Here is a 19584-nt window from a genome sequence, read left to right as displayed (position 1 = left end):
GGTGCATTCAGAGGATTTAGGACACACATAGGTCTACAATAATAATAAAATAATGTGTAATATTTTCATAAAAACATTTAGTCATTTGTGACATGATTTAAACCAGAGTTTAGACTAGATAGATAAAACAGAAGATTCTGTTAAACAAGCTATGTGTAAGTTTTGCTATTGCTACAAAGCTAACATTAGCATTGACAGTTGTTTACTTACCAGTCTTGGCAAGAGCTTCAGCCATTGTTGTGTTTACAAGACAAGAGGTTATAATACTTCCTCTGAGCAGCTACGTCTTCAGACTGGACCGTTCAGTCACTCATTATCGGAAAGTGACAAGACAGGCTGGTTCTAGCTAGTTAGCATGCTAACTTCAGTAGAAGAAAGGAAGTGATAGACATAGAGGCAAAACAAGAGAGTTGCTTTCTACCACTGGAGACAGCTCCGGAGCGCAGCATTTGTTCTAGACTGGTAAGTACACAACTTCTAATGGTAACGTTAGCTTTGTAGCAATAGCAAAACTTACAGATAGCTCCTGACGATTTTAACGTTTAGGAATCGTACAAGCAACGATAAGACTCTCTCATCATTGATACTCTTCTCAACAACAGAGTTTATTTTGCACACAATGATTTTCAACTCATAATTCCTGATTTTACCTTCATTTCCTCTTGTCCTGTTGATCAGACTGCGCTGTGGAGCAAGTGGTGAAGTATGGAGAAAGCTACTACATCCACTTGAACCAAGTTGATGGCCCCATCACTCTGGAGTTCAGGTATGGTCAGTGAAAGCAGCACAGAAAGAAAAAAGATTCAGTAACCTGTAATCAACATGGGTCTGTGTACTTAGCGGCCAACAAATTTTTGTTTTGAAATGAGCAAACCAAAATCATTTACCATTTAGAAAAAAAAAAGGGAAAGCAACCTGTTTACCATTTTTTGTTTTGATAGTAAAAAACGGAAAACAACAAAACAAACTGTTATCTGTTTTTTCTTGATGTGATTATAAATGGAAATCAGGAATTGAAATACCTTTGTGGAAATCATCTTTCTCAATTTTGCATAGACTTTTTCGGTGTTTGGGTTTTTCATGTTGATTACAGAATATTTAGCTGTTTTGACCTATATTTAAAAGGTGGTGCTTGCTAATGCTAGCATTAGTCAGACGTATATGCATTAAATCTGTTGCATTGTATGTTGTTATGTAACAATGGTAATCTGTACAGTCTTTGTTGAATGAACTAAAAAAGATGCTTCCCAAACAGCAAAATGAAATTTCTGGCCCAACACATGCCTGGGTCCTCGCCCCAAGTCTGGCCCATATTCTTCCACATCTGGGCAGATTCCGGCTGTTAACATTTTCTGTGTGTGCACCAGAATTGGTCCAGATCTGGAAGTAGCGTCCGAGATTCGGGCCCCAGAACCAGGCGAGTACTGGGCCAGAAGAAATCAAGCATGTGGCCCATGTTTGGGCCGGACGTATTTTGCTATCTGGGTTTAACTGTTGGGTCAAACCTCTGTCCACACTCTAATCAGTGAAGTCACAACAGGTGTTCACAACAGTTGCTGTGACATTACTGATTGGTTTGAGCAGGATTTACACTGATTGCTGATGTGTTAGTTTGGGTAACATCTGTTCTCATCTCAAGGCCCAGTCTGGTTCAGGCCAATCAAACAGAGATGCAGCAAACTACAGAGCCTCCGCCCAGGGTGCTGTACAATCAGACGGGGTTGACGGCGGAAGAATACGTGGGACGCCTCAGTGTGTCGGAGAAACGGGTGACGTTGCACTCGGTCAGGATGACGGATGAGGGGAGCTTCACAGTGCTGGACCGTGAGGGTAAAGTCAGGAGGAGGAACTGCCTGAATGTCAGAGGTAGGGAGTGATCGGACTGATCAATGACTGATCAGTCAATATCATTTGAGTATGTGTTACTTGTTTTACTTTGTCATCAAAATGCAGTGCTTGTTTTTTTTGTTTCTCACATTGCAAAATTTCATCTAGGCCTAGAGTCACTGTCTACTTTATCTCATTCTTGAATGTAGAAATATTTAATGCCTTAATCTCAGTAGAGGTCATAAGTCTTTATTTAATGTATGTAAAATGAGGTTAAACCTGCCGGCAGGGACACGAAGGTGCCACAGAATGTAGATAAAAATACATCAAGAATACATAGACTTTAATGAAGGTTATAGAGTAGAATATTATATCTGAAGACGGAGATATGGCTTAAATATGAATATAAATTAAATTCAAAACCATAACTGCCATCCAGCTGGGGTTACTAGAGGTCAGGTGGTAACCAAAGTCCTTAAGATTCAGATAGTGACCATTACTATTATAATTTTTTTAGTTGAAATATTTCAGTCTGGACCAAAAATCATGGACCAACTGAACAATTATTGCTCCAGCCATCATGGCTAAAACTTGTATCATGTAAATCTACAAACTAACAGTGTATTTTCCGAGCGATGAAGATGTACATCATGGGCTCCATGTTATCAGATCTACAGAGTGTGTGCTTATAATCAGCTGTTCATGCTGTTATGGCTAGTAGTGAACAGCTAGCATCATTAGCTGTTAGTTGTTCAGTGTTCACTCATTTGCCGGGCAGAGAAATCAGACTTCCAAAAGGGTAAACCCCAGGAAATGTGTCTAAATGCACCCGACTGTCTGCTGCATGGGCCCCTGATTGTGGCACTGGGTGGTCAGGCTGGGGCCCCCCTCCCCAATCTTCATTACATAAATAAAATAATTATCATCATGATTATTCTTATGATATATTATTACATTATTATTATTATTATTATTATTATTATTATTATTATTGTGTTATTGATTATTATTGTGATACTGTCCGTGTATATACTTGAAAAAAACTTTAAAACTTTTCAAAAACTATGTAAAAAAGTGCTTGGCAAAGACAGCAAAAAATAAAATGCATTAAATCAATACATTTAATTTTTTTAATTTTTAATATATTATTATTGTTGTTGTTTGTTTACTTATTTATATATTTTATATAGACTCTCATTTGAACATCCCACTACACACACACACACACACACACACACACACACGCGCGCACACACACACACACACACACACACACAACCCACAAAAACACTCAACATAATTAAACCTTGACCACTAAACCTCATTTTATCTCACATCAACTGTCACTGTTCTTTGTCACTATGTATTTTATGTCACTTTCTGATTATCATGTTTGTTCAGCAATAAATCAATCAATCAATAATAAAAGCATCATATATTCTGTACTTGTGTTTGCATTCCTCCTCCACAGAACACCAGAACTTCATGCACCTCTCCTATGGAGGAAACCTGAAGATGAAACTCTACCTGCACCAGTCCAACCTCAACATCGTCTACAGGCCCAAATCAGACAATCAGGACCGGGTCATCCTGGACCAGGGGGTTCTGGTGACGCCGCTAGACCCTCAGCTGGAGGGCAGGCTGACCGTGGAGGGGTCGGAGCTCATCATGAAGAAGGTCCGCGTGGCCGACACGGGTGTCTTCAAGTTGACAGACCTGGCTGGGTTTCCTGTGGCTCATGTCTACATAGAGGTGGAGGGTAAGAGAGATGACACGTTTAAATGATCAAGACGATGTATTACTTCTAATCTAGGAGCTAACAGGGTAACAAACTAAACACTATTTTCTACCGAACAAGCATAAACTGTGATTTCTCATGTAATGAAGTGTAGATAGTGTTTATTCAAAGGGTTTACACCAATAGCATAAAGGCAAACAAATGAGATCGTGAGTGTCAGCAGACACAGATCAGACGCACATTTTAAAACAAAACCAAACTAATTCAGAAAACATCTTCATCAGTTTGACACCACATGAGCTGCAAATACAACACAACGGGAGTGTTTCCAGGGGACAGTAACAGGTAATGAACCTGGCTGGGACGAACTTGTTGTTTAATGCTTTTAACTTCGCAGTCACAATTGGAAATTGAACAACAAGTGCGTTCTGCCAGGTTCATCACTTTTTTTCTTCTTTACGTTATTTTTTGCTTAATTCAAATATATTTACAGGACCTGTAAACAGCCTGCCAGGCAAGTGGTAATTAATGTTTCTTCTATGAAGTTGTTACAGTTGTGTTGTATTATATTTTAATTCTTTATCTGTTTATACACCAGGCTTCAGTTATGTGGACCTGTAGGGGTTGTAGAGTTAAAACAAGATTTAGTTTTAAAAAGAGAGCAAGTTAGACAGTCAGTATATTCATAATGCAGGTCCTCCTCAGCAGTTACAGAAGGCTTATGACTTGTGCTTGTTTGTCTCTTGGTCCTTGTCCAGCCTATAAACTGCCTCCCCTGACAGTGGCTGTCCTCTCCATGCTGGGCCTGATCGCCTTCATGCTGCTGGTGTGTTTGCTGTCCTGCATCTATAAGGTGCACAAGAGGAACGAAAAGAACAAGAAGCTGATGCTCATTGCTCAGCAGGCTGGGAAGGGAGATGGCGAGGCTTTCAGACAGGTAACACCCACCTGATGCTTTTTACCGTCACTCTGCATTTTCGCTCTGTGAGTGAGGGACGTTGTTGGGAATAAGACCTGACTCTGGTGGAGCGGTGGGCTAGTAGGAAAAGCTAGTGTTTGTCATTGGTAAAGAGGTGTGTGTGTGTGTGTGTGTGTGTGTGTCTGTCCGTCTGTCTGTGTTTGTGTTTGTGTGTTGGCTGAGAAAAGCTAGAGGAGGGTTCTGCTCCTGCTGTGGGAGTCAGGATGGTCAGCTGGTCGACTTCCTCCCCTACTGTGTTGGACCCAGCTCACATGGTTACAGCCAGATTTTAGACATCAACACGACTGAGGGCAAACATGATACTTCTTGTATTTTCTCTGTGGGTCTTTTTTTTTTTTCTTTTACTGTCGAACATTCTCCTTCCACCGACTCCAGGATATCTGTCACTTCTTGTTTGTGAACTTGTCATTATTAGGATAGCACAGCAGATAACTGTATATTTCAGGGAAATCTTTCAAATGTGGATACAAATGCAAACTTGGCACAAATCCGCCTTGGGTATTGCTCTTTTGGTAAAACACGTTAGCCACTCGAAAATTCAAGATGGCCACCATTTTGGTCAAGGAAATATTATTTTTGCAATAAGTTCATCCAATATTTTCTCAAATCAAACATTTTAACAATTTAGAAGATTAAATTTAGTACACTATAAAAAATGAAATGAAAGTATAATTCCCCAAAAATATTATTTGCAAAAAAAAATTATACTCACCAAAAAGCTAGTGAATTAGCCTACTGAGCTAATGTCAAGACAAGTGAACAAGTTGATACATCATTTATAATAAATGGTTTGCAAATACATTGTGTTTTATGCAGAATTTTTCACATTACATGTTAGAAATTGCACAAATAAAGCTCTGAGGAAATTTAAGAGTTGTGACATCCTCATAGTCTTAAACATAGGATTAAATTGCAAAATCATTGAAATCTGTCCTGTGGGTAAAACTCTGTGGTAAAATACGGCCACCTTTAAATTTTGAAAAGTGCCTAATGGGATTTTTCAAAATAATGGTGCCAGAGGGAGAAACATACTGCTTGTATCCACATTTGAAATATTATTGCAGTTATGTGCTGCACTAGACCTGCTGTCAATGAGCTGAACATTTTTATTGTCTAAAATGCCACATTTGTCGTTTTTAATGAAGCACAAGTTGCATTCTCAAGCCCTGCAGCAGGCGGTGTTCCTGCAGACAATTAAAGGATTTTGCCACCAAAATATTTTTGCGCTTGATGATTAGTCAATAAATGACAATGCTCTTTTCAATTTTTGTTAAATAAATTAGTAATTTTTTTTACCACTGACTTTTTTTCTAGAAAATAAAGCACCCTGTAACTTAGTTTAGCACCACTATGTTTTTATTAACTGTCATTTTGTGTTAAATGCCATTGGCATGGAGTCATAGGAGTGCCTTAAAAAGGAATAAAACTGTAAAAGAATGAAAAATAAAAAGAAAAAAGAAAATAAATATGGAAATATAAAGAGGAATAAAAAATGGAATAACTAAGTAAATTTTAAATGTGGAAATATAAAGAGAAATATATATTTTCACATTTTTTTCTCATTCTTTTACAGATTCATTATTTTTTATGGCACTCCTATGACTCCATATATTTGAGCCTGTCAAGGTTCTGTCATTACTCAGACTTGAAATGTCACTTTTGAATGAAACCCTTCAATTATGAATGGGTTATGAGGGTTCTCGCGGGGCTGTGTTGGTGGACAGGAACTTAATAAAAAAACATTGATTGTTTTCCAATTGGCTTTTTGAATTCCTCACCTGCTCAATACTGGCTCTTTAACTGACTGATTGGATGATTTAGTGGAGGTGACAGTTAACCCTTCTGTCAACACAACCATCCATCAAGCATCCCCAGTTGGGCATTTGTTAACCAACTGAATTTATGGACCAATTAAAAAGCCATTACAAACAGATGACTCACACATAGCAAACACCTAAACACCAGGCTCAGGAATTGATTGCTCTTCCAAGGGATGGTGGTTCAATTCAAGAATGAAGTGAGAGTTTCATAAAAAAAAAAAAACCTGTTAGAATTAAAAATCAATCTGTCTCATCTAATCAAAAAGTTAATTTAGCATTTTGATGTAATTAAAAATATGGTTATTTTAGACATCTATAATTTGAAACTGATGTAAACAAGCTAAATATTCTTCATAGGATTTAAGTCAAATCTGAGAGCATTGTTTTCCCTAACTGATGATTGACTACTTCACTGCATCATTAGAAAGAGCTGAGCTGACAGTTAGCATCATCTTCCCCAACCAGCATCTTCACTAAATGATCTTTTAAACTGATTGAATTTATGAACCAATTAGAAACCCACTGCAGACAGATGAATCTCTCACTGTAAACAGAGAGATGAGTCGTTCGGAGATGGAGAATAAAATGTTTCAGATTCTATTAATCAGAATCAGCCTGACTGTATCTGACCCTGATAAAATCCAGCTGTCTCATATCATACATTTCACTTATCTTAGAGAAATGGTGTTTTCTATCTCTACAGTTTATCTAGACTGATGAATATTTTGTATTTGTCTGTGATGTCACATTGATGTTACTTATGTTTATCTCTGTTCTCTCTTTTTCCCTGTCACTGTGTGTTGCAGCTGATTCACTGTGTCATCCTAAATTCTAATTTAGATATAGATATCATATTAAAGACACACACTGGAATTACACAGCAAAGACATGAATAGTTGGATTTGTACCATAGACCCAGTTCAGACCTGTTCAGACCTGGTATTAACTTCTGCCTCAGGTGATCTGATCAGCAGTGGTCAGCTCTAAGTTCAGGTGTGAATTTTATTGGACACTTTTGAGTTCTGATCACTCAGACCACATTCAGAGGTGGTCTGGACCACATGAAGCCACATTCTTTTAGCAGTGTGAATGTGAATGCGTCCTGGACCACACTGAAGGACCAACTACTCCACTGACGTCCTCTGTCACAGTCTGATTAGTCCCAACAAAGTGTATAATGAACCGGAAATATTTTACTGTTTCAGATGATTTAATTGTAGTGCATTGATTCATTTAACCCCTCCGTGCCTCTCTCTCTGTCTCTCTATCTCTCTTTGTCTCTCTCTCTCACCCATCTGTCTGATTGGCTAAAAACAACAACGCATACTTGTTTATTTGCATATAAAGTGGGGAGTGATATCCGATTTCAAGTGGTCAATCAAGACGCATTTTAAAGCACTTGTGAACTGACCAAGCATCAACTTCAGAGGCTGAAAAATGAAGCATCAACACTGAAGAACCAAAAACCTGCAGTTCCTCTAATGACCACTAGGCTCTGGCTCCAACAGTGAGTCAATCCCCATAGACTCCCATGTTAAAATGTCCAACTTTACAGCAGAAATAAACATGTTTACAGCCTGGTACAAAAACAGTTTTGGTCTCTAGAGCTAATTTCCTCCTTCATGACACCTGTTTATATAACTCACCTGTTTACATTTTATCAAGGCTTAAAGTGATGGAGAATTGAGGGTGTGGCCTCTTTGAGTGACAGGTGGGTGTATGCTTGCCAAACTGTCATGCACCAAAGTCTCTGCTCCACATGCGCCCCTCCTCTTCGACCATTTTTGGATTAGCCGAGAGGTAGGGGCGGAGTCAGGCACTGTCGAGATGGCGAATCAATGCGCTGCACACAGCTCTTACAATGATATAAAGTTTTGTTCATTTGAAAAAGTAAAATAGTTTCCGTTCATTATGAAGCTGTGTTGGGACTAATCAGACTGTGACAGAGGACGTCAGCTGAGTAGTTGGTCCTTCAGTGTGGTCCAGGACGCATTTTCACTCACACTGCTAAAAGAATGTGTCAACATGTGGCCCAGACCGCCTCCGAATGTGGTCTGAGTGATCAGAACTCAAAAGTGTCCCCAATGCATCTTGGGTGCTCAGGATGGATGTTAATACCGGGTCTGAACAGGAACAAACACAAAATCAAAGCATCTACAGTATATATGTTCTGTATGTAGGTATATAATTACCTACCTTCTTCAGGGTCATGTGTTAATGTCTGTATGTGTTTTGTCTGGATGTTTGTATTTATTTTATGTTCATTTAATATTTAAGAATCTGAGGAATGAGGCGTCTGATAAATGTTTCTGATGTTTTTATGGTGCATCTTGGTTCAGTTACAAACTGCTGAGTGAATTCAAAATGCTGCTGTGGAGACAAGGCCTTTAATACTCACAGCTGGATGTCTCTGATTGGTGGCCCAGCTAACGCTGTTGCCTGTGCGTTGCGTTTTCTCCCTCTCACTTTAAGGAGCCTCAAACGGAGCCTCTTCTTGGTGAGAGAATTGTGTTCTGGCTTCTTCCTCTTCCTTTTTTTTCCTGCTCTTCCCTCCTTCATATCGGTGTCTAGAGAAATGTGCTGCTTCTGTGGCAAATGAGTTCCTTGATCAACTTTGCTGTTATGTGACAAGATTATTGATGATGTGTGCTCAGTATTAATATACAAAGCCATTAAAGATATTGGGCACCGGCACACTGAGTGAATCTGGGGAGAAACTGCTATCGATCTTAATGAACAAGCACAAGTTGATCAGAGACCTAATTTGACAACAAAAATCAATGAATTACTTGAAGTGAATCTGGCACCACGACTTGGGACAAACTGTCTCTGTGATCCTCACAGACTCTTCAGTATCTATGTGACTGAGCTGAGCTACAGTATTCCTCTATGTATACAAGATATGTACAAGATTATACAATCTGTTAATATTAGGTGGCAGAACTATAAATACTCAATTTAAGTATTTTGTAATACTCGGTCGATGTAGGAGAAACTGGGACTGTTGCAACACTTTTTGTGTTACTCAGACACTAACCAAACTTTTATATATTAAACTTACATCCATCTGCTAATTACCCATCCCATTTAAAGATGATTACATTTGACATGTCATTCACAATATTTGTTTGAATGGAAGAGTGAAGATGTAACTGACCCCAACTCAAGGGACGGTTGCAACATATAAAAAATACATTAAATTTCACTAATTAACTTTTGCTTTTCTCAGTAACGCCTTGATGGAACTTTGTCAAATTTGGCACAAATATTCTCTTGGACTCAAGGATGAAGTGATTAGATTTAAGTGGTCAAAGGTCAAAGGTCAAGGTCACAGTGACCTCACAAAACACTTTTTAGCCATTACTCAATTATGACAAAATTTCACACAAACGGTTCATATTTTCTCTGACTCTGGATAAACAGGGATGTGACCTGAAACTAGTCTGAGTGGAGGAGGCAGACGACCACCAGGAGGGGGTTCTAGTTTTCAATAAATGCAGCAGAAGGTGTTGAATATGCCTGATGTCTTACTGGTGGGAGGAGGGTCTAACTGAGCATGTGCAGTGAGTGTCATCACTCTAGCGTGTTTCTGATCGGAGAAACAAGACTTGTTGCAACCGTCCCCAGTCTCCCCTAAAGATCAACACCAGTGTTACAGCTCAGGTGAAGGCAATAAGAGGTCATTTATGTGCCAGCGCTTGATTGTAAAACCTGTTTTTGTTCGATCAAGTGTGAGAACTGTCCTCAAGGATTCAGGACTCAGATTTGACCCAGGTCAGGGTGCAAACTGAAAAAAAAAAAAAAAAAGTCCATTTCAACAAGTCATTTAATCCAGTATTTGTTAAAACAAGTGAAAATCTCAGCTGCTTCTGCTTGACTACATCCCATTAAGAGAGAGGAGGTCAGGGCTTTTCACTTGCTTTGAGAAAACGACATTTTAAACTTCAGCAAAGCGACTAAATGACCTGTTGAGATGGTTTCTATCTCCTCAGTGTTGGTGTGTGTGTAAAACCAGCCGGGTAAATATATTTGAGAGAGTCTTTCTACTCAACATTAGTGGAATATTCGTGCCGCTCATTTTCTCCACTCTCTCTCCCTCTCTAACTCTTTCTCTCCTCCTGTTCTCTCCTTCACTGCTGATTAACAGCCTGGACCGAGCTCTCCAGTTACTCATAAACACTGTGCTTATGATAACTGAGAACGCCGTAGCTTCACTGCTGTGTTTAACATTCAGCTAGACAAGCGGCGCACACATGCACATATTTCTTACCTCAGTGTTGTTTTACTGTGTGGGTGAATTACAAGGTAAATATCTGATGTGGGTCTTTGTGCTTTGTGTGTGGTGTCTGTGTTAAGGGCAGTAATGATTAACCTGTATGAGCAGCTTTTCTTTACAACTACCAATAGATTTATTCTTCGCTATAAGAATTATTTCTGCATAATCAGCTACTTGCCCAGGATGTGTGTGTTTTTTTGTATATGTGTGTGTGTGTTTGTCTAGTTTCTGTGTTAAATGCTGTTTGTATTCTTGTTTTTAAGTGATGCTAAAGAAGTAGATAAACCTGTGACATGACATTGTGTTACTCTCACCATGGCGTGCTGTTTTTACATTTATCCCCAAATATTACAGCTGAAAATTTGAATACTTTTAGTCATAAAACAAAATATTGGATTGGAAGTACAATTTGGAATTTAGATGAAAAGTTTAGGAATCAGCAAAAACATGCCTGAATCTAGTTTTATAGTTACTGTATGCAGACATTCCCTCATAACTGGTCGTGCTCAGTCCATTGTGTAGATGTTGAGATATTTCATTGAATAAGTGAAAACTTTGACCTGCTGGCAGAGGAGAGGACTTGAGACTTGCTTGACCAACACTGATAAGAGACGCTCAACTTTTTTAATTACATATTTGGATTTTTTTTTTTTTACGCATTTTTGGCTGGACTGCAAAAGTGGAAATTAGAGACTTTTTTTTTCCAAACAGACTGGGTATAAACCTGGTTTATGACTGGACTGTGTATGAATGCCGGCCGGGGGCTCAGGGCTACACGCTTCTGTACATAAATATTCATGCTTCTTAAAGAGGTAACTATTAAAAGTGAGACATGACTAGTAAACGCTAACTTGGTAACCAGTGATCATAAAAAACAGTAGTTATTTCATTTACCAGTAAAAATACAGGAAGATTAGTCACACTGTTATGTCATTTTACTGATCACTATAGAATAAATGTTAAAGCAGCAGGTCGTTATATCTCCCACTCACTGTATGTATCTGTGTGCGGTCTTATCTGAGTGTGTTTGTGTATCCTCAAGTTTGTGTAAATGCTCATACAGCAGTATAATGTACGTGTCTGCTAATGCTTAATATGTGCATTTAAATTCTTGTGTGTGTGTGTGTGTGTCTGAGCTTTGTGTGTGTGCGTGTGTGTGTGTGTGTGTTTGTGTGCTGACAGCGGAGGTTGAGATGACAGCAGTTGCCCTTGAAGTCGGTCGCTCTGACACGTTATGGATTTCCTCGTAGATCTGAGAACAGACGAACACGTGTGAGAGGATGTCAGCGACGCACCGGGACTTAACCCCAGAGACCGGCGTGAAACTTAGATCAGTCGCATCTCTCTCCACCTGACTCCCTCTCCTTCTCTCTCTCTCACTCTCTCTCCAGAGTCCCCCTCTTGATCTTCATGTCTCTCTACCTCTCTGTTCATTTTCTTCAATCCATCTTCCTCTCCGTTGGTCGCCTCGCCTCTCTGCTCTCTATATTTTTATCACCTGCCTCACTTCTTCTCTTTTCTTCTCATTCTTTCACTTTAAATCTCCTGTGTCTCACTTTTTTTCCTCACTTGTCTGTCTTGTTGCTCATACTTATCTCGCCACCCTCTCTTCCTCCCACTTCTTTCACTCAGCAAAAGATGATGCAGAGTAGAGCTCCCTGCAACACACAAGTTGTTGGCATTTACTTGACTATTTTTAGTCAACACCGCTTCTCTTTAATGTTGGCAGCTCACATTGAACATTGTATTTTTTTCTGACAGCTTTTACAAATTAAGATTTTCACATGTAGAAAATAAGAAACCATAAAGCTTTGTTATAAATCAGACTACCCAACAGTCCATACAGATAGAGATGAAATGAGTCAATGAATGGTTTAGTCAGTTGACAGAAAATGAATTGGCAACCACTCAGATAATGGTTCAGGTCATTTTCCATGTAAAATACCTATAATAATAATAACAATAATAATAAGTTTTAACACTTTAAATGTGCTAGATATGTAATATATATCCAGTCACACAAAAAGATAAAAGATATTTTTTTTAAATATGTTTTAAAAGTTATTAAAGAAGATGATGACCACTAAATTTGATAAGAAAATTGATAACTGGAAGTACGGCAGCAAGGTAAATGAAAATCCGTCTTGTTGAATAAGAGTGAATGTTAAAGATAAGAGAAAAAAATTGTGAAATGTTTCTGGAAGGTTTTGCTTGTGTTTTATGAATTTCAACATACTGTAAACTTTAAATTTCCTAAATAAATGATTTTATAAATGAAATATCTGGTAACACATAATAAACAGCCTGTCATATACAGTGTAGTTTTAGTTCATGACTCGGGCACCACTAAAATATTTACCAGTTCCTTCTTGTTCTTAAATCCCATCTCTCCTTCTGCTCCCTCACTTCATGTCTTACCCTCATTCTCTCAAACCTGTCTCAGTTTTTCCTCCAACTTGCTCCGCCTTTCCTACATCATATCCATCTTGGTGTTTCCTCTTTTTACCTCTCCTGCTTTTACTCTTCAAACCACCTCCATCCATCTTTCACCTCCTCTCATTTTGCAATTCAAAGCATGCGACACATTTTAAAGATTACAGCCCCCCCGGCTCTGTTTCCTCTCAACCTCCAGCCTCAGCATGAAGACAAATACAAAAGTTTGTCTTTCAGTCACGCCATACAAAGTTCCTGTTCAGTTCTTATATGTGTATTTAAGATCTTTCTGTGCCTTGTGTGTGTATGTGTGTATGTGTGTGTTCATGTCCTCTCAAGCAGTGTGTGTGTGTGTGTGTGTGTGTGTGTGTGTGCGTGTGTGCGTGTGTGTGTGTGCGTGTGTGTGTGTGTGTGTGTGTATTTTTGAAGACTAGTCGTTTGCAAAAACACAGTTGCTGTGATGTTACACTGTTGTGGCCCCATTTTGACACACCTCCTACATATGTGTGTGTGTGTGTCTGTGTCTGTGTCTGTGTCTGTGTCTGTGTCTGTGTCTGTGTCTGTGTCTGTGTCTGTGTCTGCAGGTGGTCCATGAGGCGTACACCAGGTTCACTGAGGAGTCTCTGACGCAGTCTGTGTGTGATAAACCCTCGGAGAGCACAGAGGTCACCATCAAGGTCAGTGGTGGAACCGAGGCAGAGTCAAAAAGATGCTGCTGTAACACTAATACATTAAAATACACTCATATACAGTAACAAGCATGTCATTAAAAAACACAAGTCACTTCTGTTTTGCAGACAAATTCTGAAATGCAGAAAAATCTTGAAGTTTTCTTTAAAAGTTACATGTTTTAAACTATAAAATATTTAGTTGAACATGGTTTTCACACATAAAAACTGGGTCTGAAGCTCATCTCCTCTTACTTCCTGGTTGAGAAATCTGGATCAGGCCTTGATCCCCGCCCACCACCTGCTCTCTCCAGGTGAAAGAGCAGAGAGTATCAAGATGGTTAGAGGAGGAAACATCAGAGAGACTCAGCCACATGTTTGAGCCTCAGTCAGACCCAGACTCAGAGGAGGAGTCTGAGACCAGAACCAGAGACTAGCAGACAGATCAGAACGGTTAGCACAGTTAGCATCTTTTATTTGTTTATGGTGTTTGTTAGCTTGTAACTGGCAGTGGCTGACACAGTGTTAGTGGTTGTGCTAATGCTAACTCTGTCTCTCTGTTCTGACAAGGTTTCAGGTTTATTTAGCCCCGCCCCCTGTCCCCACAAGTTGACAGGATTGGTTCCTTAGGTTTGTGACATATGAAACCCTGGCTGTCTGAATCTGTATTTATGAGACTGTCATTGGTTCACTGCAGTTCAAGGTGGAAACACTCATTCATGGTGTTGATGATTATTTCACTCATCATATTTCTTGTATTCTATAAAAACATCATATGGACGTTAACAAGGTTAAACACTTGATTTTCACCAGAGGGGTCTTTAAAGAAATTATAATCTGTGTTTTCTTAGGCGTGATGTGAAAGAGTTAATTCGTAGTGATGAAATACTGAGAATTATCACCTGAATCCGCTGCTCCACTCAGCTTTAGACTATTTAGTCCTGGAGTGGAAACCAGGCTAATGGGTCAACAAAACAAGTGTTTCAACAGCAGGTTTTTAGGTGAGTGTCTATTGATAAGACATGTAGATAGAAGCAATAATATCTGCCAATAAAGTCTTAATTTCGATTATGAGAATGAGCTGCAGCTGAGTGACGTCCAAAAACTTGATTAGAAACACACCTGTGAACTGTCAGGACAAAGTCGTATATCAATAAAGAAACTGATTCAAGAACAGAGAGATCATTTACCATCTTTGTACTTGAGATTGCTTGGCAGGAACTACCTTCTTTATAATATCACCTCAGTGCCAAGTGTAATTAAAAGGCAATCAACCTTACACAGTGCACTGAGCAGTGGAGCAGATTAAAGTCTGTGAAACTGAAAGAGAGAGGAATAAAGAAAGTGAAGTGGTCAAGGTCAGAAGAGTCAGAGGAGCTCTTAGAGTTCTTTGATTGTTCTGCAGATATCACGTCAACTTTTAACTTGGAAGATCAGAGGACACTGCAGTTACTTTACCAGCTTTGTTGATTCAAATGTCCAACAGTATCTAGACATCTAACCTTTTCTCCCCCCCTGACAAAATTTCTTTTATTTATTCATTTATTTATTTATTTCTTCTAATAAGATTTTTCCTTTATTTTTTCTTTAGTTTTTTTTTATATAATGTTCCTCTTTCTAACTTTTCTATTTATTTATATTAGATATTACAAATTAACATTTATACGTATTTGAATGTTGTATGTTTTATATATTTGATGTATTTATTTATACATTATAATTTATTAGTAGTGTTATTTTCTATACAGAGACAGTGTTCTTTGAGGGCCTGGGGGATGATCCTGCTATAAAAGAGAAAAATGGAAACACTTGCAATCCTACATTTCTATATTCATTGTTGTATCCCGAATAATTTTTTTTTTTTTTAAAAGCAAAAAAAATATTTTTTACATGCTTAGGTTACCTATAACAATTGTTTTATCAGGTTTTAATTGCTATATTTCATTATGAAGCAGATGCAAACAACATGTTGAAATATAGTCTTTGAAATGCTGTATAAACAACAGTTAGCAGAGAAGCTACATGCTCTGTGATATGACCTCATAAGGTTTCATCCTGTTATTTTATCCATTCTGTGTAAATAATGAAACATTATCTCCATATTTAATGCGAGAAGGCAGGTGTAGCCTCTCGTCCATAACCTACATTTTACAGTGTAACACCTTCACTGTGAATCTGACTGGTTTTCCTTCTGTGGATCGTTCGTTCATGTGCTGAACATTTCTGTTGTCTCTGTGTAACAAGGAGCATGTAGCGTTGGCTGTGTGGTAGTGAAGGTAAATCTATAAATATGGTCCTAGAAATATGAGCATAAATTATTCATGTTGCTTTTTCACTGACCTCAATTTTTTTTTACCACTTCTTTTCCCTCCGTTCTTCCTCTTCCTCCTCTCTGTTGGGGGAATCCACTGTGTACTTGTCTCATCCTTCTCTTTTTTTTGTGCCTCTTATTTTTCACCTTCCCCCGCCTCCTTCGTTCTGCTCCCCTTTTTGTTTTACTTTACTCTCCTCTTTTTCTCTGTCTATCTCGCTTTGTGTCCTCTCCTTTCCTAACTTCATATTCCTCTTGCTTTTCATCTCCTGACCTTCTCCTCCCTTCCTCTCTCCTCTCCCATCCCTCCTTCTTCCTCTCTCTCCACAGGGCCTTGAGGTTTCCAAACCCGGCCGCTACCAGGCTCTTACGTCAGACAACTTTCTGGAGATGAGCGACTCTGGAGTGGAGTTCACCACCTCTGGTCTCCCTCTAGACAGCGACACTGAAGCTGTGATGACCTACGCCTCCCACAAACCCCTCCTGAACGCCGTGTCCCCTACAGCCGTGACCGAGGCAGCCAACTCAGACAGCCTGGAGGCCACCGTCGTCCCTGATCTCAGCGCCAGTCGGACCCCTGACTCCGCCATGAGCGCCAGCCCCGCCTCCAATCCTCGCTCACTTGCAGCTACGACCCCCGATGGCAGCCTGCATGGCGCCGCGTCGCCGGGAACGGCCTCCAGGGGCACCGTTGGGTCGGATCCAGCCCAGATGGAGGGAGGGGCTGAGAATGGAGAAGCTGAGCAGAAAGAGGAATCAGCACAGAGCACCTGAGAGGAAACACCAGGATAGATTTTTTTTAGCTCATCTCTTCTCTTCTTCATCTTTCTGAACCTTATCTTATCAAACACCACCCAGTCCTCCATCACTGCGTTTGAAACAACACCTGAGACAAAATATTCACGCTTGGATTCGGATACCAGTGTAGCCCAGGAGAAAATAATAAAAAAGGCAGTTGCACATAATGCACAAAGCAAAATTGATTGCACTATGCACTGAAAAATGAGATGCAAAAAGTAAACCTAAACTCTTATCAAAACAAGAACAATGCAATTTTGCATCCATAGGGAAAATGCATGCATTTAAATTAAACATTAAAGTAGATATAATAGTTCAGGTCTACAGGACAACGCTCACGTTAGAGTAGACTGCCTGCATGCGAGCTTCAACGGGCTAAAGAAGCACAGGCTCAAAACAAAGTTATGATGATGTGACAAGGGTGAAACACTCTTAGCACTAAACACCTAAATGGGATGAAATAATTTTTAGCTCCTGTAGAAAGGTCATCAAACAATTACAGCAGTTTGACAGTTCGACAGGTGGAGCCAGTTCACTGCGAGGAATCAGACCGAGGCCACTAACAACAGCAGCAAAGAGCGAATCTCAACGTGTTGCCTCTGACAGCACTTTGGTCTGCTCTCACAGCATCAGACAAACACCGCCGTGATTGCATCTCATCCCACCCGCACACAGACTCTATTATTAAGCATGTCAGAAAGTGTCTCCTACACTCAGACACAAGTGCTTGTCTCAGCACTCGCTCATGAGAAACACCTCCTTCTGAAAAACCTGCAAACTCAAAACAAGCTCAACTGGATTGCATATCACCACTCCTGTGCTGTGTGAGTGCTGCTGGTTATTTTCCTTTCTATTAGAAATCGTGGGTCAAATCTGCCACATTTTAAGACATAATCTAAAAATAAAAACACATCTCTCTCAGAAAACACCTACGAGAAACACAGCAAACTGTAGAAACGACCTCATCTGTTTTTTTTTTGTCCCTGTCAGAGCAAAACAAGATTGGATAGAAGACTGTGCAACACTTTTAGGACTTCTGGAACAGCCCTCTAGAACATAATTGGATTCTTGGTCTCTTTGCAGATGGACTGATTCACTGACACCGCAGAGAGTGAGGAGCAGTGATGAAAGACGACGACAGAGATGGATAAGGGTACCATTCGGGGGGGAACAGATAAATGACTTGCATGATTTAAAGCCTCCTATTTTCATCTTCTAACCCCCCCCTCCCCATCCATCTCACGGAGCTCTGATTATTGTGGCCCCGTTGTTTTGCCAAAATGAAGTGAGACGCAGTTGGATCAATCTGCGATAACAACACAGCCTCAGCCTGCAGCCCCTGAACGCAACGAATAAGTGATAATGAGAGGTGTACGAGTGTGTGTTTCGTAACAAAGCAACCAACTATGTTAGACATTCAGTGCAACTGCATGGAGACATCAGTCCACTCAGCCCATGAAAAATAGAAAATGAAAAAGAGGGGGACACAAACCCCGAATTCAAGGTTAAAATAATATAAATAACTCACCTCACGTTTACTGCTGGTGCTCTATGAATCCAAACCCACCGTACAATTAAGTGACACTGAGGCTACTACTGACTGTAGCAGTAACAGTATGTAGTGTGTGTGTAGCACAGGACGGACATGTGTTTACAACCACTTCAGTTTAAATGTATTCAGCTGCTCTGTGACCAGGTTACACTTCTTATTGATTTAAGGGCATTTAAATCCCAATAACTAATAGTTCATACTAAATATTTTTTTACTGCAGAGCTGTAAAGCAGCGGTTCCCCAGGCTAAATAATATGTTCTCAGAGCACTTTTTATTTTAATGATAACGATTTAACATTCAGGATTGAACTAATGAACTGAAAGCTTTATTTATTTATTTGACAGGGGAGAGACCTTGTTGCTAACCAGCGGTACATTTTGATACTGGATATAATCTTTTAGTTAGCAAACAAGTACATGATGTGGTCCGGCAACAAACGTAAAAGTTCCTGTTACTGGCTTATCACACTGATAGGCCTTAGTATGAGAAAACAAAGAAAGGATTAAACATTTTTTATGTTTTTGAAGATCATTTTGTTTTAAAACATTTAAAAACATTATTTATATTTTCAGTTTTTATTTATATAATAACATCTTTTTTATCAAAATTGTACTGGAACCACTGCTCTTAAGCATCTGTGCGTGAGATTGGATGTGGTACAGATGTAGTCAAGTAGCTTCTGAATGACATCCTTGGAGAAAATCTGCTCTTTTTTTTTGTTTAAGTTTTATTTTTCAAGGAATTGCTGAAATCTGGGTAAATCAGCAGTGGCTCATCAACAATAAAAACATTTTGTAGGAAAATAAAGAAAGAAAAGATCTAAGTGATGGACCACAGAAACACAGATGGGAGAGCGGAAGCAGTGGCACGAGTTCAAATGTATTTAAAGAGAAGCATGACGGAGTTGATTAGATTCAGCTCCCACAGTCCTAACGACTGCTCTGGACTAATTAGCTCCCCTTCGTTGCTGTGGAAGGAGCCTGTGGGCTAATTCAGGTCACAGGAAGCCGATTTACACCAAAGACATCTCACAGAACGAGAGCAAGACATCTCACTCTGCTGCAGAAAGCATGTCCTCTCCTCCACAGGGCCAAACACTCTGTAATACTTACGTACACACACACACACACACTTAAAAGAGTACAGCACTTTTGCACCTTTGGGGAAGCAGAGCAGTATCC

At 39.5% G+C, this 19584-nt stretch overlaps 1 protein-coding gene across 1 annotated transcript in view; it reads left to right on the top strand.

The window, feature by feature from the left end:
• The window catches only part of LOC111220831, an 18991-nt gene extending 86 nt beyond the window's left edge, over window positions 1–18905 (top strand). Inside the window, exons 2-7 of the mRNA XM_022744069.1 lie at window positions 679–766; window positions 1640–1866; window positions 3299–3586; window positions 4324–4502; window positions 13658–13750; window positions 16383–18905. Of these exons, the coding sequence (XP_022599790.1) occupies window positions 679–766; window positions 1640–1866; window positions 3299–3586; window positions 4324–4502; window positions 13658–13750; window positions 16383–16826 (1319 nt within the window). The 3' untranslated portion in view covers window positions 16827–18905. The remainder of the gene's footprint in view (window positions 1–678; window positions 767–1639; window positions 1867–3298; window positions 3587–4323; window positions 4503–13657; window positions 13751–16382) is intronic.
• The last annotated feature ends 679 nt before the right edge of the window (window positions 18906–19584 follow it).

This window comes from Seriola dumerili, unplaced genomic scaffold (assembly GCF_002260705.1).
Source record: "Seriola dumerili isolate Sdu_G_001 unplaced genomic scaffold, Sdu_1.0 BDQW01000078.1, whole genome shotgun sequence".
Classification (NCBI taxonomy): domain Eukaryota; kingdom Metazoa; phylum Chordata; class Actinopteri; order Carangiformes; family Carangidae; genus Seriola; species Seriola dumerili.
The sequence above is the reverse complement of the archived record's forward strand: the minus strand, read 5'-3'. Positions and strand labels throughout refer to the sequence as shown.